At 38.2% G+C, this 26,501-nt stretch overlaps 1 protein-coding gene across 6 annotated transcripts in view; it reads left to right on the top strand.

Moving 5' to 3' along the window:
- ADK (adenosine kinase) overlaps positions 1-26,501 on the top strand; it is a 305,725-nt gene that overhangs the window by 242,298 nt on the left and 36,926 nt on the right. For all 6 annotated transcript variants that reach the window (XM_062639731.1, XM_062639723.1, XM_062639711.1 and 3 more), the window contains 2 exons: positions 15,433-15,468; positions 21,059-21,173. In XM_062639731.1, the coding sequence (XP_062495715.1) occupies positions 15,433-15,468; positions 21,059-21,173 (151 nt within the window). The remainder of the gene's footprint in view (positions 1-15,432; positions 15,469-21,058; positions 21,174-26,501) is intronic.

The following is a 26,501-nucleotide window of genomic DNA, read 5'->3' as shown; positions in this document are numbered from 1 at the left end:
ACATCTGGTACACATGACTCGGGGCAGGAAACCTGCAAAATTAGGCGATTCATTTGATGGTGCAAGCTCTGGACTTCAAGAGTACCTTAAGCTGTGTGGCTTTACGTGAATTACCAGCTCAGGCCAGTAGCTCAGGTAGTTCTGAGATCTCTGTTGATGCTCCACTGCCTGATATAAACATGCCCAAAGACCTATATTATAGTCTCTGAACTTTGCACAGACATACAGGTACTAGTCCCTGTATAATTTACCAGGTAGCCTTCAGCAGTGACCTAACCATGGTAAGTGTAAGCTCCAGCAAGTCAATGGAGTATGACCACCCAGCTTCACACTGATGGCCAAATATGGTGGGAAATTTTGTCCAGAGAGCCAACCCTTTCTACAGCTGGTTTGCTGTGTGATAGATTAGGTCACTCTATGTCTCTCCACTTCTACCGCATACTGCTTTCATAGTCAAGAGTGTGTTTGTTCCAGCTGTGATGTTAAAAACTGTAACTCCATTTACACCTACAGGAATAGTCTGGCTGGAGTGTTTTTTTATCATTACTGGCAAATACACTCAATACAGAAGCACATGGATCTTGTGTATGTTTGAAGGTATAACGTACGCTCAACATTTGTTGGCACTGCAACAAACTTGGGAATAAATCTGCCTCAACTTCTGGATGAAGGCTGTATTTCTGCTACTGAAATCTGACATCCAATTCTTGTTCTGTAGCTACTTCGGTATTGTATTTCTTTTCTGTCCTCTTGCGGGTACAGCCACCCGGTCTGGAGTGGTTTCCATGTGTGTGAAGCTGCTCTGCTGCCAGGAGCAGAGGACCTAATTTTTTGTGTCATGAAAAGAAGCTTGCTGGTACAGTACATTACTAAATGCTAGAGACTTATTTCATGAAATGGGAACACCGCAGGGGAATCTGGCAAGGAAGATGTGTTTATGTAACTGAATTGAGTGTTGCAACTGCCATCAGTTAGTTCCCTTGGCTGCAGTGAGCAAGTTGGGAGAGAAAAACAATCCAAACAGAGATCTTCAGACACTGAGGGCAGCTCTAATTACATACAAATAATTAATAAAAATGAAATGCAGTATTATTAGAAAATACAAATACCATTCGTTTTCTTACATGATCATGTGTACTGAGCTCATTGATAGGGACAGAAGCACCCAGGCTTTTGCACTTTTATTTGAAGTACATATTCTTTGGGTGTCTTCAGCACATTCTGATATCCTGGGGAGATTCATGACACAAGAGTAATTGCATATAATGTAAACAAGATCTGCATTAGTTGGCTCTGTTACTCAGAATCCTTTTCCAAGTCCAGATGTGTGATGTGTAAATGTTAGGAGAACAGAGTCCTCATGAAGTAGTTTTATCAAATGCAGCTAGTCTTCCAGCAAAATGGAGAAAATATAAATTAGAGCTCAAGACCTTGGTCAAATCTGGTGCATAAAGTTTTATGGTTATATTTAATGTTCCATATGTGCTTTGGACAAGAGCCATGTTTGTAAAGAACTGCTTCAATATAATTTTTTAAAAGTGGCACTTTTAGCACAGTATCCTCTGCAAACTGTTCACTGCTCGCCATGTAAGCAGGCCAGGCTCCACATAAATTGTTTGTTTTCATGGTCTAAGCCTAAAATCAAAATGCCTTTTAGAGTATGGTGATTTTTAAAACATGTCATGGTAGATGTCATAGGTGACATAACTCAGAAGAGTTGATTAACTTCACTGAAAGAGGTGAGTGTATGATATAAAAATAGGGCAAGAGACAAGGAGTTAAGAAGATGCATAAGTGTCTGCTAGCGCTGAATATCAGTTCTGGCTTGTTGTTTATAACATAATCAGATTTTACTATGTTGTATGGGCACTACATTCCTCCTAGCTCTTTTAGGGGGGAAAAAAACCAACTCAGACCAAGGATATTCTACAAATTTGTGCCACTTTTTAGAGGCCCTGGTCTATTTTTTTTCTTCATTTCCCTAAATCCCTAAATAGCCATCTTTTTTAAAAACTTCCAATGCAGCATCTGGTGTGCTGTTATTGCCACTACTTTTGCTCTGAAAGCGTAGCACTACTGGTGTAGAATGTTCCCATTCATTTGTTCTCTGGTATTTGGCCAAAAAGTTTATTACTAATATAAGAGAAAGAACTGAATTTTCAAGAGCCCAAATCGGAATGCAATCTGAACAAAAGAACAGCGCTGCTTTGACCCTACAGCTCTTTTCAAATTTTGCATAAAATGAAGAGACACGGCGTCTTGGAAGAAATCGCAGGAATTCTTTGTGTTGGAAAGTGTGAGGCAAACTAAATAGATTAAAATAACTTCTGTTATATTTAAACACAAATATAATGCCACAGGCAGAGGAAAAAAAAAAGATTATTTACACTTCTAAGCACTCAGGAGGTGTGAGAAATCTGTAGTGAAGGGCTTGAGCAAGTACTTAGCTAAAAATAACTTGTCCAAAACTGAATTACTACTACTATTACTGTGACTACTAATTTCAGCTTCAGAATAATTTGCAGTCTTCCATTTGTCGTGTAATAAAATAAGAAATATATCAGGTGCAATTTCAGGTTCATTTGCAATTTGCTAACATATACTAAGAAATAGTGATGGTTAACATGTATATAAATGTATATTAAAATATAATGTCAATCTGTTATCCCAGTAATTAAAAATTAGTTGTGAGACAAGTCCTAAAATAAATGTAGCACTTTAAAGAAACAGAAGTAGAGGTTAAATGGTAACTGCTCAGAGCTATAGCTGAGGCTTAAAAAATGTTCTTTCAGTCTAGGAGTATGTGGAGAATGTGCATATGGTAGAGTCAGAGATGGTAAGTTTTTTATTTGCCTATGTGCAAAATGTTATTGCTTGAAAACTATTATACATTTTTATGATCCTTTAGAATATACAACTGGAGACTGGTGACACTAGGACAGTGTCCTTGCTTTAGCAGAGGTTTAGAGAACTGCTTTTGTAAAAAGAGCACAGTTGAAAGTTGAATGTTTTTTTTTTTTATTCAAATGTAGACCAAGTCTTTCATTTCTCTTCTGTCTGGACTGAGTCCAGATTTTATTTTTCTGCTTGGCTTTAAAAGTTGTCTGTGTGAATTTACAAACTGAAGAACAATAGCACATAGCAAATAGAACAGCCACCTCAGTCATAACACTGTAAGAAAAATGTATTTGAACTTTAAAATTTTATAACTAGTGAACATATCAAATGATATTTTTAAGAGAGAATAGATAATCATTCATTGCTCTGTTGATAGTTACTATATTAACAAGGTAAAATTACGTCACAGTAACAAGAAGATAACTCAATGCTATTTAACATGAATGGTGATTTTACCAGTATGTCTCAAACAATAGCTGTATGTCTTCATAACCTTCAAGTGCTCACAAAACTTGAAAGTGACGATAAGTTGTGGTACTTTAGTGGCTGTGATTCTGTTGCAGGCATGGGTTGTTATTTTCCCTAGTTAGAGGTACAGTGAATAAAAATACTTGTGAAAACCACTGATTTAACCAGGAATGGTTAGGAGGATTGGGTGCATGTAGAAGACTGAAATATAGGTTTCAGAAAGGGAGATCGCCTTTGGTTTGTCAAGTCGCATATGCATTTGGGAAAGTCTTGTGTGTTTGTGTGAATATGAACATAAAGTTGATGTAACAGGGAAGGCAAATGCCTGACAGACAAAACCAGTATGGATTCAGCTTCTTATCAGTATTACTGCTGCATATCCAGTGCATCTGAGACCTCACTTGGAGTATTGTGTGCAGTTCCGGTGCCCTCAACATAAAAAGGACATGGAACTGTTGGAGCAAGTCCAGAGAAGGGCCACGAGGATGATCAGGGGACTGGAGCACCTCCCGTATGAAGACAGGCTGAGAAAGTTGGGGCTGTTCAGCCTGGAGAAGAGAAGGCTGCGTGGAGACCTCATAGCAGCCTTCCAGTGTCTGAAGGGGGGGGGGGCTATAGGGATGCTGGGGAGGGACTCTTCATTAGGGACTGTAGTGATAGGACAAGGGGTAATGGGTTAAAACTTAAACAGGGGAAGTTTAGATTGGATATAAGGAAGAAGTTCTTTATTATGAGGGTGGTGAGGCACTGGAATGGGTTGCCCAGGGAAGTTCTGAATGCTTCATTCCTGGCAGTGTTCCAAGTCCAGGTTGGACAAAGGCCTTGGGTGAGATGGTTTAGTGTGAGGTGTCCCTGCCCATGGCAGGGAGGTTGGAACTTGATGATCTTAAGGTCCTTTCCAACCCTAACTATTCTATGATTCTATGATCTTAGAGCAAACGATCACAGCGAAAGGAGGGGTTTTGCATACATTTATCCATGTAATAGTGCATTGCTAAACTATGCTCTTTCAACAAATAAGTTGTTGTCATAATTATGCTGTTATGTATTAGGTAAAAGATTACTGATCTTTGATGCAGGAATGTAATTTGCCATAATTATATCATTTAATTTTGATATTTTTTTCCGTAGGAATTCATGCATATTCATACATCATTTTATATTCTTTTTTGCATCTTACTCTATCGTTTTATTTATTATTTTTTTTTTATGAACGTGGTGTCTTGAAAGTAGAAAGGATGCTGAGAAAGCTTGTAGTTTGCCTTCTGTCCTAGGAATTCTGAACCTCACTTCTTGAAAAAAAAATCACTTTCATCTCTGAAATCATAGGAACAAAACCAACAGATAGCATAGTTATGATCTTTTTACCTAAGCCAACTTTGAAAGGAAAAAGCAATTATAATGAAATGAGAGTGATTTGAATGCATGAAGCAATTGGTTATAGATAATTTGAATATCTGCTGCCAAGCATATTATAACCAACATGAAGTTCAGTGGTCAAGATGTTAATGGACTTCCATGTTTTTCTTCGTCTTTGGTGTGCTGTACAGATACTAGCAGTCCTTTGGCCAGCTGGATGAAGGGTTTTTCCAAGTCTGAGAGATACTGCTTATTTGCCAGAGCAGCTTGTTCTGATTCATTTGTAGTTCGTGACAATCCTCACCTGCTGTGTGGCTGTACTTATTTGTTTGGTTTCTTTAGCTGTTTCTTTTCCATTCTAATAGTCATCTGACACTTCTGCACATATCAGTAAGTCTTTGAAAAAGTCTTCCTCTGTCTGCCTAGGCCCGGTGTGGATTTTATCCCATGCTTGCAGTCAGTAGCTACTATATTAAAGCAAATCATAATACCAAATTTCAAAGGCCTTGACAGAGTGGAGAGATGGGTGGATGGGAATCTCATTAAGTTCAACAAATGAAAATGGAAGGTTCTTTTACCTGGGGAGGAATGCTGATCCCAGGACAGGCTGGGAAACAACCGGGTGGACAGCAGCTCTGCAAAAAAGGACCTCAGGATTCCAGCTGGAAAAAAAACAACTATGGGTTTGAGCCAGCATTATGGCTCAGCGTTATGGCCACAGGAAATATGGCCAACAGCATCCTTGGCTGCCTTAGGAAGCACATGGCCAGCCGGTGGATGATGATGATGATCCTTCCCCTCTACTCAGAATCATTGAGACACATCTGAAGTTCTGGATCCAGTTCTGGGCTTCCCAGCATGAGAAAGACATAGACTTGCTGAAGTGATACCAGTGAAGGCCCGTAAAGATGACTGAGAGTTTGGAGCATCTGTCATGAGGAGATTGAGAGCCTTAAGAAGAGGGGAAATCTTATCAAGGCATATGAATACCTAATGGGAGGGAGTAAATAAGATGGAGCCAGGCTCTTCACAGTAGTGTCTAGTGATGGGAATCATAGAATCGTAGAATGGTTTGGGTTGGAAGGGACCTTAAGATCATCAAGTTCCAGCCCCCCTGCCATGAGCAGGGACACCTCACACTAAACCATGTCACCCAGGGCTCTGTCCAACCCAGCCTTGAACACTGCCAGGGATGGAGCATTCACAGCTTCCTTAGGCAGCCCATTCCAGTGCCTCACCACCCTTACAGTAAAAAACTTCTTCCTTAGATCTGGCCTGAAATTCCCCTGTTTAAATCTAAACCTATTACCCCTTGTCCTGCCACTACAGTCCCTAAGGAAGAGTCCCTTCCCAGCATCTCTGTAGGCCCCCTTCACATACTGGAAGGCTGCTATGAGGTCTCCACACAGCCTTCTCTTCTCCAGGCTGAACAGCCCCAACTTTCTCAGCCTGTCTTCATACGGGAGGTGCTCCAGTCCCCTGATCTGGGCTGCAAGCACACACTGAAGCTGGCTCATGTTCTTTTTCTCATCAACCAACACCCCCAGGTCCTTCTCCACAGGGCTGCTCTGAATCTCTTCTCTGCCCAACCTGTAGCTGTGCCTGGGATTGCTCTGACCCAGGTGTAGGACCTTGCACTTGGCATGGTTAAACTTGGTAAGGTTGGCATCAGCCCACCTCACAAGCGTGTCGAGGTCCCTCTGGATGGCATTCCTTCCCTCCAGCGTATCAACCGAGCCACACAGCTTGGTGTCATCGGCAAACTTGCTGATGGCGCACTCAATCCCACTGTCCATGTCACCGACAAAGATGTTGAAAAAGAAACAAAAAAACACTCAATGGTTAGAAGCAGGTAAATTCTAACTTTTACAGGTTTCTTTAAAAGAAATTGTGCAAGAAATTAACAACTTCTCCAAGACAAAGAATAGCGCCTTAGTCACATCTGCAATTAGATAAACTCATGTTCTTCAGTCAGGACAACAGTGACCTAACTGTGGTCAGATTGAAATTTTGTTTTCCATGCAATGACATATTGTGAGAGTCACAAATACAGACTGAGAACTACATTTTTCCGTCCACAGAGTAGCTGCAGTAGCTAAAACTGAAAATACCAGAAAAAAATTGTATCTTGAATATTCATATGTTGAGCACAGATATTCCTCAAAGTAGTATTTAATAGCACAACAAACTCAAATAAGAATCTTTAAGTCAACTGGGTTAAAACTTCATTGAAAGGGTAAAATGTGTAATATTAAGATCAGTTAAAAAGTTAGTGTTATTACTGGAGGTTGCAGTGAGCAATTTTATTTTCTTGCTGGAGTTAACAAGCAGTGCAAGCCTAGCACATGAAGTGTGTTATGCAATGATTGCTCTTTATGGGGTTCCCAATACTATAGCCTTAGTTATAATTCTAAATGGCTGTGCATGACATCATACCAAATAAAGTATATAAACCAACTCAATTTCAGTGCTAAAAATGTGTTAACCTTTCAGCTGGACTAGAAACAAGTTTTGCTGGATCTCAGCACTTTTAGTGCAGTATCTGATTATTCTTTTCATCTGAAATTGCTAGATGAGAATATCTTGTCAGTGATTTCAGGCTGGTCTGAGTGGTTGCAATCATAGAAATCCTTGTTGAAAATGAGGTAATCTTTATTTCTGTTTGTCATCCTTCAGGCAGAAAGTTAGCACTAAGAGCATCCAATGGGCAATATTAAAGACTTCAAAAGACCCCACACATCTTTTACTTTCTGTATGTGTATAAAAGTCTTAATAGCTATTAAATGAAATTTAAGATATTTGTTTTTATTTTTCTTATGTTCTCCTGATTTGGTGGTTATTAAGTAAGGGGTCTCTTTTTATTTCTCTCTCTCTTTTGATCATTATGCATCTATTTTTAAAATAGAGATGCATTTGAATAGAGAGGCTGTGTAAGAGAGTATCATTCACTAATTTGAAGCTTATAATATATGAGGAGACGCACATACAGAGTCATAGGTAGTTCAGTCCTTTAGGTAGGAATGTAAGGTAGAGAGATAAGTAATAGCGCTTTATCCATCATAAAATTTCAAAATGGCTCAGAGGCATTTCACTGCTGCAGCTGTTGCAGACCCTATTATGGCATTAAGCTGTGACTCAGGGTGATTTTTTCCATGGAAGATTCTAGCAGGAGCTATAGTTCTGGTAATAACCTGAATAGGAGAATAAATAACTTGAATATTAATGAATTGTACATGATACAGACACCTCAGGGTGAACCCAAGTAGGACAGGAAATATGTTTCTTTCTCAATTCTTTTCACACTAGGCTTTTTCAGACAAAACCCTCCGGTACTCTGCCAGAACCCCCTCTGAACATTACAACTTTAACCCCATATGGTATTTGTACTTGTTCTGATTATTCACTTGAACTGACTATTATTATTTTATAGTTTCACCTACTAGATCAAGGCAGTGTAGATATATTTACCAATATCTTTAGCACTACCAGAGCAAGCTTGAATAGTGTTTTAGGATATGATATGAACTCTTGCTATCCTTTATGAAAAAAAAAAAGCAATTTGGGGGTCTGGCACAGCTCATGGGAAAAGTAAAGAGGAAAACAAACACTTCATGGTTCCTTTATGCCCATCCAGTTGATGCCAGCTGTGCATTCTTCAGTTGCAACCAGCAAGAGGTAGGTACTTGCTCAGATACTGCTGATTCTCAGTGTTGATTCTCAAGCTGTGTGCAGGGGCTGTCCATTCTGTGACCACTTTTACTGATCTTCTCTGAAACGTGAAGATGTAGACTACTGACCAAATCAAGGATTAGTCTTCTGTGCCTGTCAAACGAAAATAATACTGAAGCATTACATCCATGTATGCATAAACGAAAGTAATACTGAAGCTTTACATCCCCAAGTATAGCTCAGATTTTATCAGCTGTAGCAGAAGTTCACCAGATAGACATTTCTTTCAGTAAATATGCTGGTGGTTCGTTTGACTTATGTTTTTCAAACTGTCATATGACCCACATTAAAGCAACTGACTTTGCAGGGAAGAAAAGGAAAAAGGATAAAATCACATTTGCCTCCTGAGCCCTGAATTACTTTATAAATGGCCATTTTTTAATACAGTTATATAAGCTTGTATTGCTTTTACGCAGGGAAATGTGGTAATAGTTGACCTTAAAGTAATGCCTGTCTAAATCAGACTACCATGACATTAAAGGCTGGATAGGCAATCTACAGTGTTTTGAGTAACTGCTGATAACTATTTAAGCTGAATTGAAGAAGAACATATGTATCTTACCACTAACCATAATAAATGTACTGTTGGCATTAAAGGTTAGTGATCCAGCTGGAACTATGTCCTGTAGACTTTCCCTCCATTCATTTCAAATAACAGAATAATAGTGGCCATTTGTTGAAATCATATTTTCAACTGATCATCAGATAGTCTTCAGCAGTTTCGACCTCTGATTCCTTAGGTAGGTCATGATTATCATTACCACAGCTTTGACACCACCACTATTTACATAACATGAAAGTAATCATAGTTCTTGCATGCTGTTAATTCATCATTTTAAGAACGTGGATCTGCTATTACACATATGTGTATGTGTATATATGCATCTATTTTCTCAAGTAAAATTGGCACAGGCAACAAAATCAGGTATAACTTCGCTTGCCTGTGTAGCATTCACAGGAAAGAGGAGTATAAAGACAGGTTGTATTACTGCACGTTTGTGGGATGCATTGAATTCCTGGATTTGATACAACATCCCAATAAATGTGTAAGTTCCTGGATTTGATACAACATCCCAATAAATGTGTAAGTCATGCCCAGGATGGAACTGGGAGGGAGCCGGAAGGGCTGGGAGACTGCAGGGTTGGAGGAGGTATCGGTCGGAGCTTGGTCGGGCTTGGGGGGCGAGTTATCGGTCAGCTGGTGCTGAGGTGTTGTATTCTCTTCCCTTGTTATTTCCTTTATCATTATTATTACTGGTGGTAGCAGTAGTGATTTGTGTTATACCTTCAACTAAACTGGTGGGAGTTGCATTCTTTTCGATTCTCCTCTCTGTCCCTCCGGGAGCAGGGGGAGGGCAAGAAAGGGGGGGAAGTGAGCGACCGAGTTACCTGTCTGGGTTTAAACCACGACAGTATTATCCTTGAAAATCTGTTATCCTGTCTGTGCCTTAAGCCACATTGTCAGCATCATATTTAGTGTAAACTGGGCTGGAGCTGGAAGGGTGGGAAACATAGCACAGCTTAACACCCCCCCTCCTTAAAAACAAGCTTAGCTCCTCTGCTATGATGAGTGGTTTATAAAGGAAATACCAAAAGAGGGCACATGGTGATCTTGATAAATCATTCTTCATGACTTATCTCCTGACCAAAAAAAGGAGGTTTTAACTAAAGAAGATGTCTTTTATTGGCCTGTATTCAGAATTACTGGGTGCAACAGATACTGCTGCAATCAGAGGTTCTCAGTACCTACAGAGAATATAAAACTAAGGGTATAGCTCTGAAAGCACAGAATTTTGTAAGAAAACCCTTTGTTAGGAACATGGAAAGATGACAGAAAGTACAGGTAGATAGGAAGGACAAATACGCCTACCTAAGGAAAGATGAACTGCGAGTGTTCATAATTATAATAATGCAGAAGAATTTCATGTTTCTGTAGTGCAGTGAAACCGATAATACGTAAATGGTTGGTTGGTTGGTTGTTGGGTTTAGAAATATTTACAAGTAAACTGTCCTTTAGGAAACCATGAATAGAAATGTCTTATTTCACAAATACAAATCTTCAGCACCTGTCTCTAAGAAAGAATTGTCAATATAAAACAACTTTGATTATTTGAGTCAGTTTTTTGTAGAACAAAGTTGTAGGTGCCAGTGTGCATCACTAGCATGAAAGTCTTCCCTGTATCCCCATTTGCTCATTTACTTTGTTGCCACCCATTTTATTTAGATAACAGGTTTTTAATGTTAGAGGAGATCTGTGAAACTAGCTTTGTTGCTGCAAACAAGACAGTCTGTAGAAAATCAAGAGAGGATATAAAGAACACAAAGTTATACCAGGATTGGGGATGAACTCATGAGTGGGATGAATAGTACTAAATAATAATACTGAAGAAAAGGGAATTATCTGAGCGAGATAATCGTAGCCTTTAATATTGTTCAGTGAAACAATATAAGTTGAAAACTAACAATTCATCCTTCTGAGCTGTGTGCAAGGAAGGAAATGTTTAAGATCGATTTTTAGAAGATTTCGCAGTTAGATTCAGCAGTTTAAAGTATCTTGCAAGGCATAGTGGTGGAAGTACTATTCAAGTTATAATCAAACATGGTTGGTACCAGCAGGACATCCATCAAATACAGACACTAAGCGGATGGTCCTTATAGTCATTTACAGTTTCTCAGTGAGTAAGTCCACTCAAATTTGCCTTTTTATTCCTTTCTTTTCGTTGCGCACTGTGCACTGCACTGTACCGTCAGGATCTTTCTCTGCAGTTATACATGCCGTACTTACTTGTGCTGGTTTAAGATAACACTGATTCATGGGTCAGGCTGTACCCACTGGGTCACAGAGGAAGAGGATGATATTCCTGAAAATGTGAATAGGACTTGCTTGGGGATTATTGTGGGTAAATCAGGAAGTTTGCAGTTATTGCAGTAAGAACTCCCTCAAAACCTGGCACTAATCTCCCAGTTTAAAAAAGTGAATCAAATCCAGGCGTTGTTTTGTTGGGGTTTTTTGTTTCTGTTTCCGACTCCCCAAAGAAAAGTAGAGAATTGGAGAATTGCACAGGGTACTACTGTAATATGTGAGATTAGGTTATTCTGTGAGATGTTTCCTCTATCAAGAAGGATGGCAGGGGAGGGATTAGCTTCAGTGTCCCCTGCATTTGCTTTCTTGTGTAATTACGGGAAATGCATTCAGTGTGCAAGGGTATCATTGCTGTCCTGCTGTTTTATCATTTCTTTATGAGATAATGTTGATTTCAGCAATGAAATGCAAATTTAGTTTACAGTGCTCCTTTTCTCCATATAAAGGTTAAAATGCATATTGTAGATAATACTGTTGTTGAGGCTTTTGAAACAGTCTTTGTCAGCTAATTCTGGCAATACAGGGTTTTAAATGCTGTTCAGTGCAACTGCGTGAGGTTTATGTTGGCCTACATGAATTAATTTTAACCCAATATGCATGTTGGTACCATTTTGGCTATAATTCGGTCAAGTCATCGTAGAATCCTGGTACCAACAAAAACAAATATATAGTATGCCTTATGTGTGTTATGGCAAACTGAATGTGCAGTTATTGCATCTTAACTCCATAATTGTAAAATTCTTACAACACAGGGGGCTAGCGAATACTCCTAGGAATGCAGATGCTAATAGATTCTGTGTTTGGAGGGTATGTTTCTGTTTACTTGTGAACAAATACTTTGTATTGCTGGTGATAAAAGGGCTCAGAATTTTAACAAGTCCTGTTAAAATCAGCCCCAGTGTACATTATAGCTCCATTTACTAAATGCAGGGACTCCAACAGCAATAAAACACATGCAAAAATGGAAATAGTTTTCAGCAAGTGAGTTCTAACATAACAGCAAGGCCAGTACTAACGGAAGTTGTCTTTTTTATTGTTATCTCTTTAATGTATCTCGCTTTCCTGTGTAAACTGCTTACTATTGTACAAAGAGAGGGTGTGTGTTAACTTTGGTGACATTGTGTTACTCCCAGTAAGTAACGCTGTACACAGGGTTTTTTCAGCGTGACTGTACTTAGGATTTTTATTGTTTTTTCTGCATGAGCCAAATAATGTTTCATAACTAATAACAAATCCCATTTCTGCCTTAGGTGGTACGGCAATAAATTCCCTGTCGTGGTCAGTAAAAAGATTATATAGAAAAAGTAGGAAAAGGAGCGAGAGTTTTTAATATATTTAGTATGATAGTGTTTAGTATGAAATAATGTTTAGTACTCTTGGGCAAAAAGAGCAAAAAGGTGGGGGGAGAGGGTTTTATGAAATGAAATGTTCTGTTGTAGGCAATAATGGAAAATAGCTCTGAAAATGCTGAGTTGGAGTAATGACTGAATAATGTCTAAAGTTTATCAAAACTGAAAGAACTCCTCATGTGAAATGAAGCCTCCTAAGAAAATTCTGTTCTGTCGCTGTTTTGCCTTGCTGTTGTCGCATGTCACGCATGAATGAAAATGCTGCATTCTCTTGGGAGCAGTAAAGCTTCTGTGTAGGTTGTTTATTTCCTTAATCCCTCCTTCTTCATGATTTCCAATGTCAGATATAAAATGGAAAGCCTGTAAATATAGTGATTATCATACTGATTATCACCTGCATCAGGGAACGCCCCGGCTGGCCGTTGTAACCAGTCTCCACATGTTACAGCCACTTAGATTTTAACCTGACTACTTTATTAGAGATGTGAAGCTCAGTATGAGGTGCCCTAGGGCTGCACAGATGGGTTCTGCTTGTTTCCTGTTCTCACTGTTATTGTGAATAGATACTAAAAGGTTCTCATCGCTTTTATCTGGTTAATTTACTTTGAACTGTCCCTGGCATTCAGGGCCTGCCTCACATTTCTCACCATTTTGCAAACACCAAACTGTAGTCTCCAAACGCGTGTTTTGAGGTTTATTATCTTTTTTACTCGAAGGGCCTTAATTCTTAAACGGATGTAATTGTGAGAGAGGCTGATTCTTAGGGGGCTGTAGGCACAGTCCTTGCAGAAGGAATCTGCTTAGGAGTTTTTCTGAGGTCTGGTTGATAGGAGGAGAAAATTAAGATTGCTGGTATTCTTTGGCGCTTTCAGGCACCCTTAGATTAGAGGTCAACTGCAGGAAAATCTATGATTGTATGCTAGCTACCATTATTCATGCAGGCGGGCAGCAGACCAGACTAAAAGATGACACTCTAACAGGAAAATCCGAAGATGAGATACTTTTTAACAAATGTGCAATCATTTATCCTTTCTTGTGGAAGGGCCAGGTCTTTCAAACCACATGTGCTATGCATGGCTGCTCCAGCACAGAAAATTAAGATGAATTCTCTCAAAATCTCCCACATAAGGAAACACTACTTAACTGGAATAGTTTTTATTTCATGTACTGGTGTCCAGTTTCCTGGCTAAACAATAGTTTAACACAGATGTTAATGTCCTGCTGCACTGGGACATTAAAGAAATCCCCTTAGGACAGATCAGTGTAACTTCCGATTTCAATTGCATGACCAAAAACCTGAGGTTAAAGAAGTAATTTGGCTACAGTACATAATTTTTAGCCTATTTACTTATTCTCTGCTCCCTTATCACTCCCTTCTTTCACTTATTTTGTTTTTTTTTCTGTGTCACAGTCCCATTTGAGGCTTTCTTGATTGTGTTGCAGTTCATTGTAAGCGCATCACTTTAGAGTGGCAGCATGCAGACTCCTTTTTTCATACGAGCATAGGCTTTGTTAATCACATGCTGGTTTAGGAAAACACTGCATGATATCTTTGAACCCTGTACTCCTTCTCGACAGCCAGGCTAGCAAATGTCATTGCCTGTGTGATGTACAAGAAGGAATTCAATTGTAAGTAAATTGTCAAAGTGGCTAACCTTGCCCGCACCCAATTGTCAGGACCATGATTCAGTTTTTCTGTCAACATCAGCTAAGGCTAACCCGGTCAGCCTTATGTTTTTGCAGTGAAGCAGCCTGAGGAGTTGTGCTTTTCAGCTTATCACATTTTATTAACCTCAACTTACTGTTGTTATAATCAATTGTACCCACTTCGAATTCTTGTGCTTTCTCCAAATTGGCAGATCATATAGGTATGCAAGTATGTATTTTCTGCTAAGACTAAAAACTGTCATAGGGGCACTGGACTTAAATGGTTTGGTGCAGTAGTTATTTCGGTTTTGTTGGATCAGCTCACCATTTTGGCTCAAGACTTATCCCTCTATTAATAACACTTGGCAAAGATAATCTGGAAGAATGCAAGTTGAAATATAAAGACTTTGAGGGTTTTCTTAAATGCTTGCGATGTTAATGTGGAAAGTGAGTGAGAGGAAAACATAGCTATTGTCTTCTGTCTCCTTGCTTTTATTTCAAAACAGATTATAATTGCTCCAATTAATATAAATAAGAGATGAGGACATTCTGATACCCTGATGTTTCTTCTGTTCTTTCAGGAAAAGAGCATAGTTAAATTGCCTAAAGCAGTGATTAAGACATCAGAGTATTTTAAAATGCTCATCTGATTCCACCACAAGGGCTTGATCACATTTTGTGATCCTTTTTTTAACGCACTGTAGATGACAAGTGATTTTTTTCAAATGACTTGATAACCTGTATCCCATGAAGTGCTGTACGTAAGTGAAGATATAATGCAATTTCAATTAAAAATATGTCTGAAGGATGTTTGTTTGGGTTTGAAGTAGTGGTTTCCTAGTCCAACTCCTATCTCCAGAAGTAACTTTCCAGGCTTGCCTGGAAAAAACATACTGTACCTTCTTTATTTGAACTTGTGAAATGTGTTGACATTGTACTGTTGTTGGGCTTGAGAGAAGGAGGGGGAAGCTTTTGGTGCAGCTATCAGAATTGAACAACTGTATATGGGTATATTGAGATAATCGCCTAAAAGGAGAACCGGCTGAATGAGTTTCAGAATGTGTTATTTCTTCATTATCTAGCACTTTATAATTAACTGTTCTTTTTTTATTATTTCAGGAAGCTGCCACTTTTGCTAGAGAGCAAGGCTTTGAGGTGAGTTAACCCACAATTGCACACTAAACAGATCCTAACGGGTTTTTTTCTTGCTGATAATGAAGTTCTTTTGGACAATGATTGATGTGCTATTATACTCTCCAAGCCTCGCAGCGGTTGCCATGGAAACTTGGCAGTCGTCATGGTTTCTTTGTTCTGCCAGCTCAGTGTTATGACGCACTCTGCTAGGTCTGCACCCAACATCGCCTACAGATGTTATTTATTGAATTTTGAAAAGCCTCTTGGGAAGCCGAGAGGTTGGGCACGGTTTCAAGCTGCCTCTGCAGATATGGGACCTGTCAGTTTGTTCAGTTAAAAAGCTACCTCATTAGCTGCATTACACTCCATAAGGATTCACTGCTAAAGCAGTGGTGAAGCAAGACTAAATAGTGAAATATAACACTGCTTAAATAACTTAAACCCTGCCATATGCAGATTATCATTATGCAAATGAATTTTAGAAAGGTGGTGTATAAAATTGTTAGGTACTGATTAATGTAAACCGTGCTTCTACAAACAGCTTCTTTTAGAAGGGGTAGTGTGGAATTTGTGTTTCAAAACATATTCGAGTTGGTGTTTTCCATCTGTGCTCTAAAAATGTATGCTCCTCTACTGTCTTGAAGTAAACACTGATGATTTTACAGTGATTTTCAGAGCTTTTGATTTCATCTTCTTGAGGTATTTATTTGAATATTATCTCCCATTGGCTAAATTCACATAACTTAATCTGTAGAGCTATCATCTGTTGGTCTCTAATGCTAAATTCAAATAGGCAGGTTTTAAATACTATAATTTATGTGACAACGATTGTGCTAATTTTGCAGATAGTAAGCGATCTTACTGAAATCTATGTTGCAGAATTGAGCACACATAAATCCTTTTACATGTTTTTTCAGTGAAATAAGATCCACCTTAATTGATTTGTTTGCAGTGTAAAAGAATAGGTAGGAGTTTGACTGCTCAACACCCATTTTGCATAAATAATAGAAGCCGCGCAATTCAAACCGCATCGCTTTAAGAACATGCCACTTTTGTGTGTGGATGGATGCATATAAAAAAGAGGGAAAGACTGACAGCTTTTGTTCTACAATTTAGATTTCTTTAGAACCGTACACCAGCAGGTACATCAATGCCATCGGTGTTTTAGATATTAAAACTGTGGGCTGTCCCATTTCATTTTATGTTTCCCAAATTCATGTGGCTGCTTTGTAGAAATCAAGACTTTTTATCACTGTCAATGTTCATTTGTATAATCCTTAGTGTTAGCATAAAATTGCACTTTGAGTTTATTCTATCAAATGAATGAATTTCACAGATGCCTCCAAATATAATATGAAGCATAACAAATTATTGGTACCCTCTGGTAGCTAGACAATAAAAAAGAAAGGAAGTAGTGTATTAAGTCTACCCATTCTATATTTTTATTGCCCCCTTGAGCTAAAGACTTTAAATGTGCCTGGTTTAAATTCAGTTCTAGTGACAAACTGCTTTTGCTGGTGTCTGCTAACTACCATCATATTAACCTTTCCATTAGTGCTTGCTTAGAGATTTTAGCACAGTTCCTTCTGAACATCCTAAATCTGCCACATTTGATTACAGCATATCAGTAAAGTGCACAATGATTATGATCTTATCTCTTATTACCCCTTTGCTTGGCAACAACTCACATGTCAGGTTTACTGGCAGAGATGTGTAAAACTTGGTAAGTGTCCACAATCTTGTTTTGCCATTGTGCTGTGGAAGAAAAAAAAACAAACGAATCACACTACTAATAAAGTACCTTACAAAAAACCTCACAGAGCTTCAAATCAGCCTTTCATTAAAAATAAGAAACATTTCCAGGAACTCTCAAAAGCTTCTAAAATTGATTCTGTGATTTATATTGAGATTAGAAAGCTGGCAAAACATGGAAAAGTGAAAGAAAGAACTCAAGCGACCAGGGCAAAAATCAAGAGGAAATTTATCATAGAAGTGATGAAAAGGTGCTGGTAGCTGAATTTGAGTTGCAGCCTGGAAAGAATTTTGGTTTTTAACAAAAATAATCAGAAGTCTTTTAGCACAGAAAATCAGTTGTGACTGGCTACTTTTTTTTTTTTTTTAATCATCTCCTTTTCTACCTCTGAGTAATTTCAACACTTTCTGTAGACTAAATGCATCTTTTCAACATGGATTGAGGTAAGTATATCTGAAACAATTTTCAAGAAAAAAAAAAAGTACAATCAAGTCAACTGCAGCTCTTCAGCTAAAAATACACCTTTTCAGAAGAAATAGAATCTTGTCATAGGCAGGAGAAAACTTCCTTGACACAAATCTGGGGTTTTTGTTTGTAAGAGAAACCACATTCAAAGGAATTTTTATTTTTATGCTTCACCTCACTAAGAGTTAGTTTTCCATTGCACTTTGCTGAAATACAGGGTATTTTTGTAAAATTAATCATGATATTTGAAGACCATTATTTCCTTCATTTTATCTCCTGGACCAACACTTATCTGTAATATCAAAAGTAGAACATTACTTTTGCTGTTTCCTTTTTTTCTGAATTTTGTGTTCTATGACATTTTAAAACTTTTAAATAAATAGTAAATTCACTGTTTGAAGACAGTGTTTCATCTTAATTGTATGTTGCAGTCATCTCAGTAATTCATTATAATAGTCACAGTTTTTATCCTAGAGAGCCCTTGGACGCGGTTCCCCTTGAAGTGGAAGAATGGTTATCAGTGTATTTTGATTGGATGTTTGTAATATGTTTCAAATAACAAAATTCCCAAGACAAAAGTTTATGAGGTTTTGTTTTTACGAACTGGTAACTTGCTGTTTATCCTATGTAGGAATTAGGAAAGCAAAATCCTACTTTAACATAAAATTTAGGGTTCAATTCTGGTTGTCAACCCAAGAAGTAAAATGATGTGAATGAAACTGTAGGTATCTAAGGGGTTATTACCTTCCTTCTACTATTACATGCTTACTGTATATTTAATTCTTGCTGAAAATATGTGTGCTTTTTACTTTCTTTCACTGTCTACTGTATTTCATCCTTTACCATATTTCTTCAGTAACCTTTTCCTCAGGGTCCTCTTTCCCTGATATAAGTTCATCTTTATTCTTTTATAAACTGAAAAAATCATCTCTTGATCATGCCATTTTCTGCTATTATAACTTCCTACTTTTCCTTTTAAAATTCAAAGTGTATGTAAATACATTGCACAAATATCTTCAAGCATTTTGATTTCTTTGCCTGCTTTGCTCCTCTGTAAATGCGCTTAATAAAGTCACTAGTAGCCACTTCCTAGTTAGCAAACACTAAATACCTCTCTTCTGTTTCCTTTGATCTCCATCATGCTTTATTGCATTTTCTAGTTCATGGATCTCTTAATTACCAAGGCCTGAAATAGTTCAGAATTTAGGTTAACCTTCAGAAGCCTGCATATTGCCAAGCTGGAGGGCTGTAATTCTCCATCCATCTCCTATTCAACAACTTGTGCCACCAGCTGGTATCTGCTATTCACAAATCTCTTAAAAAGACATTTCAGAACAGAAGAGTGGCAATTTTTTTCTCTGGTATCTTCACCTTTTGAGAATTAGGGGTAAGATGGCCCTGTTCACTGTCTTCAGTCCATGTAGAAGGGTCCACAGTTCTTCTCTTTCCTCTCTGGTGGAAGATGTTGCCTTCTGAAAGCTATATTAACATTCTAAGCAGAAAGAAGGAAGAAATAACACAAATGAGAGTGTAGTATATGGAAATGAAAAGTCATCAAGACTTTTAAAAAGAGGTGAAGAGACCAATAAATAAGGAAAATTTATTTTCATGCTTAGCAAATGTGTATAAATCAATCACTGGCAGTTGAGGAAGAAATTAAAGGGAGTCTAAGGGTATTGCAAAGGAGCTAGATAATTTCACATAAATAGATCCTGGTAAATGTATAGCCCAGGCATATTCTTTGTCCATAAGAAAGGTGAAGTGCTTGAAGATCGACCAGATTATCAAAAATCATCAAGTAACCAGGACTGCATGGTATGCGGATTATAGTTCTTGAAGTGTTTAACTGACCTGCTGGTAATAAATAATTATCTCTTGTTAAAATCAGCAGCTGTAGTCAAAATAGCACATATTGTACCTGGGTTTCAGAATAACACTATATATTGATTTTGGAACATAAAAATTTATTAATAATATATATTAATTGTAACAACTCTGGTAAATGACCAGAAACCAGTCTGGACATCTTTATAAATCAACTCTATTCATTATATAATTATATAATATAATGTGTTAAAAATGACTTGAGATTCATAACGAGACACAAAACAGTGCAGAAAGTGGTGTTATGTTTTCATACATTCAGTGCTAGGCCCTCACCAAATCAATTGGTTTTCACTACAGTTGCTTGTATGCATGAGCAGACTGGGGAAAAAAGGTATGGTGTTACTTAACACAGATATAAATAGAATGGGATATAGTAAGTAGCACAGAGAATAATTGTATTCTTTTGTTTCCTAATGATAAAAAATATAAAATAAATTTAAAAAACGATGGCAAGAAATAGGGTTACATATACCAAAGTTAATTTGAAGAAATTACTGGCTTGAGATAAATCTGAGAGCAAAAGCATCCAACACAACATTATAATGGGATTTTATGCTTACACAAACAACAGGAATACCTATATTTAGACAAGATTGAAAATTAAGTAAATCAGAAATTGAAATCCTTGTGTTTCAGATCATAGGGCAACTATGAGAATAGGAAGGATAATATTCTAATGACAACTTGTGTTCTTAGAGTTTCTTGAATCAAATTAAGCATTTGAAACTTGTGGCTGTTGAAGACATTGGATGAATGAAAGGTTTGGGTTTTGGCCAGTGTCTCTGTTCCTAACTACATGCACTCTGGTGTACGAAGTCCCTTTAAAGCAAAGATTCCTGAATTTTTCGCAGCTTAGTCTTACTTCAGAAAATCGAGGATGTTCTGTGCCTCACTGAATATACCTTTCACCCTTTGCTTCCCTGCATCTCAATTATGCAAGCAGCTAGTGAGCACAGAGCATATTCACCTGAGCTCCACACCTTCTAAGGCACTGCAGTGTACAGTCAGTTTACTTGCTGAGATCAGTTGCTGTAGGGAAGTATGGGAAACGGTATTTGTAATCCTGCTGAAATCAGAGGGATTATATACTATAAAACCTGGCTAAATTGGATGAAAATCAGGCTCAGAGTTGATCCAAAGTATTCTCTTTCCAATTTTACTTTTAATTTTATGATAGGTAAGGTTAGAATCCAGTCAGCAGCAAAGAAACCCACTAATTGCTCATTAGGAAATGCTCTGTAATTCCTTTGTTAGCTTTGCAGTTTTGCAGCAATTGGAATAGCTGAACTATCATTATCAAGATTAAAAACAATGGTCTCACAGTACTACATAAACCCTTAGGAGAATGAAATATTCTTCCTTTTAAAAATCTTCCTCTACTGACAATAAAGTCTATTTTATACCTAGCCATAAGAAAAAAAAAATCTTTGATCTGCTAATAAAGTTCTAATCTCCCACTGCTCTAGTGTGCTGGTAACAAGAATTTTCTTTCTCTCCTATTAATAGACTGAAGATATTAAAGAGATAGCCCGCAAGACACAAGCCCTGCCAAAGGTGAACACTAAAAGGCAACGAATCGTAGTCTTTACCCAGGGGAAAGATGACACTGTAATGGCTACAGGTATATTTTTCAAATCTCCCTTGTTGCTCACAGTAAATATTCTAGTTAAACAATTGCAAATTGTGGCTTTACAAATTTTAGATGTTAAATGGTCGTTGAAGCATTTGCCTTTTGATGTTAGCCCCTGATCCTCATCTGTTACACTTATAATTGTTTTAAGATTCTGAATTTAATATTTCACAGGAATGCCTGGGAATTTAGTTCTGAGCATCTTAAGTTCTTTTTTTATAATGTATATCTAAAATATTGATCCAGTTGGTTTTACTCAGATTTTTATGACTTGAGATTTTATCTGTGTAGCCGTCTTTGCTGCAAACAAGAACACACTATGCCTGCTGAGAACAGCTGTGCAACAGTATAGTATATTTAAACATTTGTGAAGAGGAGGAAGTGAAATCCGGTACTAAGTGAATTTCCAGGCATTTTTGCTTTGAGCAGAAAGTCTCACTTCAGCTTTTCTCAGCCGTCTGCTCTTCTATTCTCAAAGGAGTACGTGGGAAAAAGGTGTTCTAGCAGGGATACAAGTAGTTTGTGCTGTCTAAATTGATGATGTACGACGCACACATTTAAGCATTATAAACACGACTGCCTACCTTTTGACAGTCTCTTTAATTCTGTCCACCTGTGCTTCTAGACTAAATAAGCTATTCAAAACATGTGCTGTGGCAAGCCATTTTTGTCGTTCCTTCCTTCACAAGGCAAGTTATTAGTCAGGGCTGAAATTGCGGCTTTGGAAATCAAGTGAAGTTGAGGAAGCTTTGCACCTGAGGGACTGGTGCTTACTCGTGTGATATTTGCCTCCAAATCAGAATTGGCTTCAGACTGTGGCTGCAGGGCTAGGCACTAAGTATGTATGTCACTGCTATATAGATCATTCTTAGCAGCAGTTTGAATGATTTCTGCAACAGTTTGCTGTTTCCCCTATCTTCTTAGCTACAAACCGGTTTGAAGGAAATAGAAAACAGTCATTGAGGGCTGGGTATGTGTATCTCACTGAATAATGATGGAAGCGTTGCTTTACATGAATGGCCCATATGGAGGCACTCCACTGGAGTATTTTACAGTTGGCTGAAAAATAGCAGTATGAAAATGTTTTTATACATGAGCTAGTAATAGCAGTAGTAAACCTAAATCTTATATGTAACTGTCCTGTGCTCTTATTTAATTTTCACTGTGTACTTATTTTATTCTTCTAACTGGAGTTGTTAACAAATCCATTAATCCCTTCTTTGATATTTTTACAACTGGGAGCTTATTTGAGGACTGGCACTTGCTAATCTTAGCTGTTTGTTCACTATGAAATGAACTTAAATTAGAGAATACATTTTATATGCATGATAAATGCAAGATGGATAGAGAGTGTGTGCAATGGTGTCAGCTACAAAAGCAAACATGATAAATGTTAAGGCAGTTTTGAGCCGTGGGATAAGCTATTCAGTGCACAAGCATAGCTGAATCTCTTTGCTACGTTGTTATTCATGGCAGCCAAATAAATGTCAATAATAAAGGAGAATTAAAGATTTTCATTTCCCAGAGGCAGTCCTCTAATACAGCTTGATCTTTCATTTCATTTGTAATTCGTTCTCATGTCAGGATGCAATCATTCGCCAGGCTCTGTGTGTCATGTTAAGTCATTTAATAATGATTAAGAACATAAAAATGTTTGGCCTGTGGGGCAGTTCTTGAAAGAGATACCAATTTGTTATTGTTTTCCCCCTTTTTACTTCCTTTGGTGTGGATCATCTTTTTCCCACCTCCTCACATTAAAATAATAGTGAAAGAAGGAAAACGTGTCCCTTAATTTAGCATATGATGATACCACAGAATGGCATAGAGTACTGCTAACACACTTACTTCAACACTAATTAGGTCTAGTTCTGCTTTGAAACCTGCAGTGGAAAGTGTAAAAAGTTTCTAAATGCTTAGTGATCTTTGGCAGAATTACTGCATTTAGGAATAGTTACAGTATAAAATACATTTCCTTTTTCTAATGCACAGGAGTACATTTTTTAAAGAAGCAAGCTGTGTGTAGTTATTTATCCTGCCTTTCTGAGGAAACAGTATAGTCTCAAAGAGTTTGTGCCTGGATTAAAATAGCATTTGCAATGTCAGCTTTGGACTTGGATATGCTTGTTGGTACTTTCTGCTTTATATTTTATCCAGGTTAATAATAGTAAAAACAATGTGTTTGTTAGCTGGTAGGCATTTCTGTCAGTAGTAACGCAGAGAGAGGGGATCAGTATCCAGGCAAAGGACTCTACTCTTCCTTCCAGTCTACTACCGCTTTTAACCATCCTTCCCCAGCTGTTGGGCAGGTCACTTATTCCAGTGGTCTTAGTCTGTGTCTGAAAGAGCACAGGATGGGGCTGGAGTTTACAGGTGTGAGAGTAAAAGACCAAGGTACATTTGGCCTTTGTGGGTTTTTTCCTTCCCTTCCCATTTTCCTCATGGGAAGGTCTTTGCTTTCTGGCAGCAGCGTGGGGCAGCATTACTGTGAGCCATGGGAGTAGAAGTGAATTGCTTTGATCAGGCTACCTTCTGTGAAGAGACACAGGCAAACGGCCCACCCACTTCTCCTTTCCCTTTCCAGTGCCCACACACAGCAAGATGAGATAGGCAATACTGAGGTTGTAAGAGCATCCTTAACAGAGCTCTGTTTCCTCTGTCAAATCCTCTGCATAGTGTCCAGGACCAGGCAGCAGTAGGACTAGGGAGTGAAGGGCTGGGTAACGAGAGGAGCTGTGCACCCTTTTGTGTGAGTTATGTGTAGATTGGATAGGGGATCAGGTAATGGAAATAGTGAAGGGATACACTTTGATACAGTTCTGGCTGGAAGGAGAGGAAATAAGATGGATAAAAGGGGTTGTTGCAGGTTGCCAGCTCATTTTTGAAAGGGCACAGTATTAATTATACATCCTGGAAATTAGGTGTGGATTTTGGGGGATTTTTTAGTGCAGTAAAGGCCAGATACAGCTGATCATTACATGCAGAGAATACTATGGCAACAGTTGTTGTTGCTTCCTAGACATTCCAGAGAGTGGAAATATCAGTGGGTATTTGCAGAGTAGAGCATAGGCCAGAAAGCTGCAGTTTGTTACCAAAAAGAAAGATTGACCAGAAAGTTTTGAGAATGCAGCTCTTGCAGATGAGGAAAAGAGCTTAGACTGAGGCACTAAAGCATCTAATTCCTAAAATATATGGTTCAGCCATACTGCAAAGATGTTTAGTCATCCTATGAATTGCTGCAGTTTACACAGTGTTGTTTTAATGCCCACCAAAACCGCAGCTGGCTCACCTCAAACAGACTACGAGCTGTAGGCATTCAGGCATGGACTAACAAGGAAATTAGATGTCCATGCAAGTGGAGCAGATCATGAAAATGGAGAGAAGCAATAACTGCATCAGCAATCCCAATCTAAGCCATTCCCATCTCTCAATCCACATTCTTTGGCTGTCTGAATTATTTCTATTTTCAGAGGAAAAATTTGTATCTCTTTATAATGGAATGCATTGGGTCTTTCTACTGTCTGTTCATATCTCTTCTGTCACAATACTCCAGCCCCAAGGCCCCTTTTCTCTCCCCTTCCTTTCTGTTCTCTGTCAGTAGGAATAATTACAAGGAAGAGGCAAGCTCAAATTCAAGCTGAGTGTGATCAGTGTGTTTTATAGGGAAGGAGAGAAGTGTTTAGTATTGGCACACAGGAGCTGTGTGATGGAACGTTAACTAAATTGTCAGCTTCTAAGACTCCACAGAGCATGTGCAAATGATTGTGGTCTGAAGTTTTCCTCTTCATGTCATAGAATCATAGAATGGTTTGGGTCGGAAAGGACCTTTAAAGACCATCTAGTCCAACCCTCCTGCAGCAAGTAGGGACACCTTCCACTAGACCAGGTTGCTCAAAGCTTTGTCCAGCCTGACCTTGAATGTTTCCAGGGATGGGACATCTGTCACCTCTCTGGGCAACCTGAGGTGCATTTTTTGATGATGTCAAATGATACATTTTAACTGAAAAGCTTGAAGACATTGGGCCTTCTCAGTGACCCTGAGGATTAACATTGACGAAAATGTTGTCGTTTTCTCTAGCATTGGTCCTCAACGTGGCTGAATTTTGATAAAACTCTCTTGAACAAAAGTAGCCTGTAAGAGACACCTGTGATGAAACCTCTTAGTGCAGAGAGAGAAGTAGGCTTTGGGAAAGGTACTGGTAACTGAAGATAAGATCTGTGGGCTTCCTTATCAGAAAAGTTTATTTGAGGAACACTATTGGGTTAATTATTTTTGCCGACGCTCCTCATACATACTGGGAATTACTTGGCTATCAAGACTCTGGTCTCACTACCACAGCCGTATTCCATTATATCTTTCTTCCCAGGCCTGAGATTCCAGATCTGACTGAGGGTTCCTGAGTTTCTGGGATACATTCATTTCACCTTTCAGTACTTCTTTCTGTGACCACAAAAATACGTATGTGGGGAAAGCAGGGGGAGTTAATGAATACATTCAGTCTCCTGATTTCAGCAGTTGGAGCTTTTAAGAAACTCACCAAAAATCACAAGCTCTGGCAAGAACATATATGTCATATCTATATGTGTGCTATAACATTTGTCAAAATCAAATGCTGTGAAAGCTATCCCTTTTACAGAATTGTTCATAACATTTTTAAACAAATTACTTTTAGTCAGATACATTTTATGACTGGTCTTGGCCCAAAGGGAAATCTTTGGAAAGTCTGAGCAAAATCAGTTCAGCAATGGAAAAACATACTTTTATATTGAAATATTTGCATAATTAAAAAACAGCTGAAGCTACAAACTTTAAACTTGGCTTGCTTTATGGCTCTAATAGAGGAAAGAAAAACAATCCAAATTTAAAGAAAATCACTTCAGCATTTTTCAAGTTATGAATGATGAAATCTGGCATGTTCAGACATGAACATGGAATTTTCCATTCTTTTTCCCCCCAGTGTTTGCAAGGCCACCTCTGTTAAGGGCACATTTGTAATAACCTCATTTGTTAGAATATGGCAGTAAAAACAGATTCTTTAAGGATTCAAGCATTAAAGCTACCTCAGTTAGGGCTTACTAAGCACTTACATCTTCCTCAGGTTTGAGACACATTACTCGATGTATTTCAGGAAATGCATTAGCAGTGCTGGTAAATGTGGTAAAATGAGAAAGGTCCATCTTAAAAATTTGTTAGTGCACCTACCACATAGTACCACTGAAATACTATTTGTGAATTTCTGCTTGTTATTACTGTTATTGAATCTGTTCCATAAATTAAATGGCATGTGCAGTGTAGCTTAATAAATACGTCAAAATAAAACT

Source organism: Pezoporus occidentalis, unplaced genomic scaffold, assembly GCF_034315485.1.
Source record: "Pezoporus occidentalis ecotype Australia unplaced genomic scaffold, CSIRO_AGI_Poc_V1 ctg116, whole genome shotgun sequence".
Taxonomy (NCBI): Eukaryota; Metazoa; Chordata; class Aves; order Psittaciformes; family Psittacidae; genus Pezoporus; species Pezoporus occidentalis.
This window is presented reverse-complemented; position numbering and strand designations above follow the sequence as displayed.